Source organism: Magnolia sinica, chromosome 14 (genome assembly GCF_029962835.1).
Source record: "Magnolia sinica isolate HGM2019 chromosome 14, MsV1, whole genome shotgun sequence".
In the NCBI taxonomy this organism is placed as follows: domain Eukaryota; kingdom Viridiplantae; phylum Streptophyta; class Magnoliopsida; order Magnoliales; family Magnoliaceae; genus Magnolia; species Magnolia sinica.
The window spans coordinates 72,199,685-72,207,753 of NC_080586.1; the positions used below are offsets into that span (position 1 = coordinate 72,199,685).

At 38.4% G+C, this 8,069-nt stretch overlaps 1 protein-coding gene across 2 annotated transcripts; it reads right to left on the minus strand.

Annotated features, from left to right (window-relative positions):
* Positions 1 to 340: 340 nt before the first annotated feature.
* LOC131226150 (GDSL esterase/lipase At1g54790-like) lies at positions 341 to 7,550 on the minus strand. 2 transcript variants are annotated; one of them, XM_058221867.1, is made up of 5 exons: positions 7,285 to 7,550; positions 5,699 to 5,893; positions 2,624 to 2,790; positions 1,434 to 1,704; positions 341 to 687 (listed from the first exon to the last, which is right to left on the minus strand). In XM_058221867.1, exons 1-5 carry the CDS (start codon positions 7,520 to 7,522, stop codon positions 440 to 442), a joined length of 1,119 nt encoding a protein of 372 aa, XP_058077850.1. In that variant the 5' UTR covers positions 7,523 to 7,550; the 3' UTR covers positions 341 to 439. The 2 variants fall into 2 exon arrangements, with proteins under 2 accessions (XP_058077850.1, XP_058077849.1); XM_058221866.1 differs by having other exon boundaries at positions 341 to 708.
* Between the last annotated feature and the right edge of the window lie 519 nt (positions 7,551 to 8,069).

The window sequence follows — 8,069 nt, forward strand, 5'->3', positions numbered from 1 at the left end:
CTGAGGCTAGGCTTGGCTTGAAATCTAGGCCCAATATTCAGACCCGACTGGTCCAAGGCCAAAAATAAATAGCCTGGCTTGTTGCCCTAGTGTATACTGTATACTATATACCACATGGTTATTAGTAATGTATACCATACAGTCCATATACTAGTGTGTGTGTGTGTGTGTGTGTGTGTGTGTGTGTGTGTGTGTGTGTAATATGAAGAACTTTGACACTCTAGTAGTGTATGGTAGATAGTATGCAAGAACTTAGAAACTATCACATTCATGGACTATACATGGATGCACTCATTTGAGAGCTGTTATTAAATATTAAATTTTCAGCTTCTACTATGGATTTCATTATAAATAATCATAGCTATCCATTGAGAAAGAGTTATTAGTATCCCTTTTTTGATCAGAAGAATTAATGTCAGTTACAAGCATATCTGGCCCATTAGAACTTGAGTCTGAGAAGAAATGGCATCTGATTGGAGAAGGGTGGGTCCGAATATTTTCCAGTGAGTATTTGCGTAGAGATATAAAGATTTGCGGCTTCCGTGTAATGAATTCCATCCCAACTTATATATTCGGTAGTATCATCGCAGACAGTTGTATTTACTGAGCTGCCATTCAAGATCTTTGATTGACCACAAGCGACCCGGCTATCGTAATTCAGCGGCGGGCCTCCGTACCCACAACAAGCTGTAATTGGATGTTCAAATCCTGAGAAATCACATTCTCAAAAAATCGCCATTAGGCAAGCTTTGTATAGAAGCTGAAATTAGATGTACAACACTTGCAATTATATCTATGGGATGAGAAATGACAATAAGGGTTGTTTGGATGTCTATAAAATTTTAAGTTGACTTTTAGGTGTAAGTTACTTACATATGGCCTGTTTGGATGTGATTTGCAGGTTGTAAGTATCATACCTGTAATTGAAAACATGCCTCTTCATCATGTTTCCAAATGCAAGTTTTACTTGTAAGTGATTTACTAGTTGTAGCTTACAACTGAAATTTCACACAAAAACACTACTCTTAAGTGAGTTACATGTAAGTCACTTATAACTAATGCAACTTATAGTCATCCAAATGACCCCTTAAGGACATTGACATGAGGGAGGTTGAGGAAGATCAAGATCTTAGCCATTTATTAGATGGGACCTACCATGAACATGTCCTGTAGCAGAAACCAAGTTGTGGCATTTATCATGTCAGCCAGCGACGTATTTTATGAGAAAAATGGATGGCTTGAGAAAGTGATAGTGGTGCCCATTCAACACATCCATGTGGTGAACCTTATGAGAGGATCAACCTGGTTTTGGAACCAGGATGTGTTTACATTGGGCCCCACCTGATGAATGGCCTGAATCTGGTGCATGTGTGATGCAGAGATCTTCCTCAATCTTTAGAAAAATCTCCTTAGCATCTCGCTAATCTACTTACCATATCGAGAAAAATTTGAGATTAGGTTGAATTTTATTGAGAAGATGTCGATGTAAGTGACGTTTCCATCTGTAAAATTGCCTTTCAGTTTTGTGCAGAGAGCATGAAGCTGCAAATTGAACAGCTTGGAAGCACGATTGTGTGAGCTCACACATCCGATCTCGTCGAGCTTTGACGGATCTTTCCCAAAAGTGGCAATATTTTGAGGTAAGCACCCAAGGGGCCCAGTGTTGTGAATCCAAAACTTCCTTGCACCTTGGTCATATAGTTTCTGAAAAACCAATAGAAGAAAGAAATAAGATCACGGATTTCATTTGATGCACTCCTTTCTAGTTAAGAATAATAAGGCATTAGAAAATAAATGATAGACGTGAGCTTAAAAAATCACCAAGGCTGCATTTGGGTCATGGCCATTTCAGGAGTGGAGAAAAATTATTTGTGATTTTATATTTCTACTTTTACAAGTATTTAAAAAATCATGAAATGGGCTCTTTTGTTTCATTAATTAAGGAATTCTACTAAGAGTGAGATCCAAAAAATTGCGAATCGAAAATGCAGCCTAAAACACAATGTAGCAGTGTTTCTTTTTGCACATTTGGTTTGTATTTTTATGACCAATCTTGAAATTTTCTATGATCTGTACCGTTGATCAGAATCCAAACGACGAGGAGAGAAGCGTTTTCAAATGGGAATCTCTTTGGTTGGTGGTATTCTCTTCTAGACTAAGGATTTTCTAGAATTATTCTCTTGATTTCTTGTTATATCTTGCAATGGGGTCGATAATCCCCTTTTATAGACTCTGATCCACCATCCTAACAATTGAATCTTCTATAATCCAAAGAGAAACACTCCCCTGATGCTTTGGAAATGTTAAGACACATAACCTTTGATTTGAACAGTTGAAATAAGAATTTTACAAAATAGATATCATTTCTGATACTAATAACATGTTGAAAATGAGTTTAAAGATCTAAAACAACAGACCATTGTGGGATTACCCAGGTCTACACCACTAATGGTCAGGATCGAGAGGGCCTCATGGCCATTGATCTAACAAAACTCATTTGTAGTGGCCATTCATAAGATTGAAGCCATCATACAAAATACTAATTCTAATTCCCTAGTTTTTCTTGGACATTTTCAAAGATATCACAGACATCCTTGCATTTTGAGGGGAGAGGAACACTTACATAAATTCCCATTTCGAATTCTTGCAAAATGGTTGGGATAGAAGCGAGTACTTGGTCCTCCGTTTTGGAATAAAATGCACCCGCTAGATCGTTCTGGCCTATATCGAACATGTATAGCCCTTGCTTGAAATAATCTTCTCGAGGAATGTATTTATCTACTTTCTTGCCTGGAAGAGATCAAAGAACACATAATGAATAGCTTGCAACAATGTATAAAGATGACGAGACCCTTATTTCATAGAATTCAGTCATCATTTTTTTTCTGGGACTTCCTTTAAATTAAGATATACCTGTTGTTTCTGGCAATTTTGCCGATGTTGTCAAGATGTGAATGGCAGAAGTTCGCTGATTGTATGGATGGGCCCATATGGGCATTTGACAAATCATAGTGCAGTTAGTTGGTATTTTCCCATCCACACAACTGCACTAAGCAAAAATTCATGTGATTTTATAAATTTTTTACCATGGGACTATATGCCATCATCATAGCCTTGTTCCAGATATTTGGGCTGGCTTCTCATGATTACTTAGCAAAAATTCCACTATCAGCAGCCTAGCACGACATCAACCGTCCTGATTTCATTGGGAGGTGGAATCAAGAATCGTGGGAATATTGCATATCTCCTCAGTAATAATTTGTGAATAACCTGCACTAAAATATTGTTTTCAGGGAGCATGTGGAGGAACAGTTGCGAGTTTTGTAGTTTTTGGGTCATCATGATGCAGATTGATAGACGCGTGAAATTCACTTGCTAGAATCTAGGCAGACCAATATTGAATTCCCATGACGATGATGATTAGCAATGCATCTAGGTGCCTACTACAGTCATTAGTAAGAAGATTTCAAAGAGCAGAAAAGGTTCCAAAGTGATATTCATTCCAATAACAGTATTACACTGTTCAAATTTCAATCTAAAACTATTTCCTTTTATGGAATTGAAATTCCAACTAGTGGAGAATTTCCATTAAATCAGATTGTGACGGACTGATTTGCTCTGGTCGAACCAATTGGCTGGTCTGGAAATGAACTTCCTAGGCTTTATTTTCTCTTCCATTAGTCATCCAAAGCACTTTCCATTCCACTCTGCAATTGAGGGGTACTGTTTCAAAAATATAAAAGAAAAGAAAAGAAAAAAAAGAAGCATTTTTGGGAGGAGGTGATTCACCCGTATCTGAACCATGAGCTACCACACGAAAGGCGCTGACAACTACAGTTGTGCCTGTCAGAGAAAAATGGATTGAGCCCATTTTTCAGCATCACTCAAACATGCCTTCAATGCTTTCAGATGCATTCATTCAGTCAACACTTCATTGGAAGTAGACAATAACAAACTCCAAGTTCTGTCCCTTCACTTCCACTCGCTACACCATTCATTTGAGTTCAGCTACATCCATCAGATGACAAAAGAATGCAACTCAATGCCTGTTTGAACCTAGAATTCATCTAAGTGCAGGAATTCTATTATCTGATATCTGAGATTTCCTCTTGAGATAGTCATCACTCATGAAGATACAAAAAAAAAAAAAAAAGAGGAAAAGAAAAAAACAAGGATATCCTCCTAAACAACAGGAGGTCAATTTCAGGCTGTGGTGCTTGTTAGTGAAGTTATTTTATTGTGATTCGACATTAGAGGAACAAAATCACTCTATCTAGGATTTGGACCCACAGCATCTAGAGTGCCTAATTGGATTCTTAGATCCTTCTTCAAACTCTCAATCTACCAAACTCAAAGCTCTTCATCCGCCAATTGGGCTACGAGCCAAATTTGTGAATATTGTTGGGCCAATGCTCCATTTTAAACTCCACATTATTGCCAAAGAACTCATATAATCGGTTAACCGTTTAAAACTTTGTATCTTTTAGAAGAAAGAGGAAAAAAAACTCATTTTTTGGACATACCGATTTTTTATTTTTTTTATTAATGAAGGATTTGAGAAAGGCCAAAAATGATATTTGATAGGTTTTGGAGAAATCACCACACAACAAAACTCTAGATTAGTAAGGCTTGCATTATCAAAAATCCTCAAAGAAAGCAACAACATATATCAACTAAGGAAGAGAACAATGTACATGAATACCCCTGTATAGACATAACCACCCAACATGGACCAAGGGGTAAAAGAGGAAAAATATAATACAAACAATAATATAAACATAATATAAACAAGTGAGGGGCGACCATTCAGCCACACGACCCAACCATGTATGGTACGTGTGGCATGGGCAATCATATATGTCTAACAATATTAACCAATCGTTTGATTACCTATGTATATTATCATGTATAGATGTAAAAATCTATCCATTTTATTAGCAGTTTTGCATTTTAGGCTTATTTATACACAATATCCACACACACACACACATAATCTTTTTTCTCACTTCGTTATTTTTAATTGAAGCCATATGAAACCTGAACTTCTTATTCACTGAATTTTTGATGTTTCCATCTCTTTTACTGAATTTTGGACTGTATTTTTAACTACCGAGACTGAATTAAAGGCGAAGATTTCCTGCAATATTTTTTCGTGGGTGTAAACGATCCCCATCGTAACTGTATCCTAAGAACTTAGGATTTGAAGGAACTACTCTACTTGATAGTTGATACATGTACTTGTATCAAGGAAACATAGTTACACTCAAAAGACCATATGTTATATTTCATAGTAATGAAGATTCGATTCCCTATCGCCCACGAGATGTGGGTCAATCAGATGAGGTCAGGTGTCCTAATTTTATCAGTGATAACAGTGTTAGGCTAGATTCTTAGATGTATGTATGAGTGTAGTCGTCTTGTATATATTTCAGCAATTCTCATTAGAATACTATCAATCCTTTCACAATGTAGCCCACATTTATCATGGTATTGGCTTGAGAGACTGTTCTGGCCATACGTTGTCTCAGATTATCAATCGTTACGACAACCGTCCATCAATGTAGCCATATTTACTAAAAGGGACCACGCAGGGTGGCCCACATTGGATGATATCACATTTATGGTATTATAAGTAAGATACTGTTTTTGAGATTTTCTCAATGTGGCGAAGCTAATGAATATACCATGGTATAGTTACCTGCCAACTGAAGAACTCGAGCTTTGAATCGGAAGAACTGGTCCACTTGAATTCCAAAGGAAAATGGGCTGACGGATGATGCAGTCGCTGGGAGAATAGTAGACCCAGCAGCAGCAAAATTACAGCCTTTCTGGAAGCTCGGAGCACCAACGGAATCCAAATATGCATTGAGGAATGGAAGATCCATTGCATCCACTATTAAAAATAAAAAAGGATAGTTAATTAAATTGAAGTAGTTATTTTTTGTAATAACGTAAATGATATGGGTACAAATTCTCAGTTGAGAGTTGATGTAGAGAGGGTCGCGGACAATTTCATGGCCAAGATGGACCAGAGAAGGCCTGATCAGAGGTGGGAGTGATCCGGACCGTCAGAACCTTAAAACAGGCATATCTCGCAAACCGGAATGAGTTATTCAATGTACCATATACGATTTTGAGGTAGGAGAAGCTACTTTAGCCCACAGCCGAATTTGCGAGATTCTATCAGATCCACAGTTGTAAATTCGTTTTATTTCCATTTTTACTATTTATAGTAATTTTTAGTTCGATCATAACTTTTGATCAATTGAGTTTTAGGGGTCATGCCCAACACGAAAAGGGCTTAGAAAAATTAGGGGAATAACATGGTAGGACAAAGTAGACGCCTACTATTTTTGGCCGAAAACTATGAAGTCTAGTAAAAATCATGACCGTCTATAAATATAAATAGTAAGTTTACTATTTATAGTAAGTGACAATTTTAGAGAGTTTGAGTTGAGTTTGATTATGAAACTTCTTCCTAGGATTGATATCATTATTTAAAGGATTGTAAACTCATTTTTATGATCAATTAAATTATTTTCAATTTTATTTTAAAAAATAAAAATAAAAAATTCCCCGTGGATTCGAGGAATCTTTGTAAGGAGTCTAGAGAAACTCCATGAATTCGGAGTAGTTATCCCTGAGGAAGACTGTGCTCAACCTCATCACGTCCATCCCTGCGTCAAGAGTGGGGCCCACCACACTCTTAGAGTATATGCAATGTTTGCCCTGCTCCACTCTGTATGATCACAATCAGACGGCGTAACATGTGGGGCCCACTATATGGTTCTGCTTGATGCCCCCACATTATAGCAGGTGGTGGGTCCCACACAACGTGACGGCACGATCTGTTTGCACCGATGGTTTTGTGTAATCATGAATACACTATAACTGATGATTCCTTGAGAAACGAAATGGGATGGTATGATTGAACATGTAAATCATCAGAGCCCTTCATAGATGCCCCTTGATCAACCCACATTGGGGCCCACCCAGAAGGAGAAATTTCTGATATCAGGGAAGTGGGCCCCAATGCACTTACCAATCATGGGGTCTATTCAGCAGCCTCTCATCCACTGAGATGTCATCTCATCATATCATTCCCTTGAGAAAACATTACCACAATCCATCTTTCCTTCAATTCTTCGAATTCGCCATGTTCACACATGATAAATGACCAAAATCTCCTCATTGGAATATCACCCAGCATGGTCAATTCTGTAATTTGAATCTAATAAGCTGACCAAAAGCAAGAGATTTCAAATAAGTGTGTAGAGAGATTACTTAAGAAATCGATAATCAGCCGTCCATCGCAGAACCGCCCGGACGGCCTGCGGAAGTAGGTCTCGCCGTTCGGCGGGTTCAGATGCTCTCCAAGCCCCGCGATAAGCCCGCCGGGATCGGAATTCGAGTCGCCGAAGTTGAAGACGGCCGGGTACCTTAAATCAACGGCTAGGATGGTGGGCCAGTGTGATGAGATCATGATGAAAATTGAGAGGATGAAGAAGATGGTCCTAGCCATGGCTAGTGAAAAAAGTTAGTTGTGTGGTCGTTGGTTGTTGCTTTGGATGATGGAATATTTAAAACGGTTGTTTGGTGGGAGATGTGTACGTTGCAAGTTACTCTACAAGGTTTGCTAATTCCACACGCGTGTGGAGAGCCTCCCCATTCGCATGCAGACACACGTGCGGATATGGAAGATAATTTCTTGATCGGATCTTTCCATCAGATGGGTTGTAGTGTTCAGATCTTATGAAATAAAAATAATTCCCTTTAGAATCTCATGTGGGCCACGATATAATAATCAATCGGACGGCTAGGAAAAGTTAGTTTAACTGCCAATTTACGTTATCCGTTGTGGCCCACAAGAGGAGTAAAACTATATGGACTTTGGAAGAAATATATATGGATTATTCGGACGAGATGGAAAGCTCAGATATCGCACGTGTTCTCCAGTGGTGTGCGTGTACGCGTGCGTGTGGAATGACCAACCTCGTTGCTTTAATGCGAGTTCTGTTAGTTTCACGTGCACAATCTTCACACGCACTTCACACGAAGCCCCTGTCAGA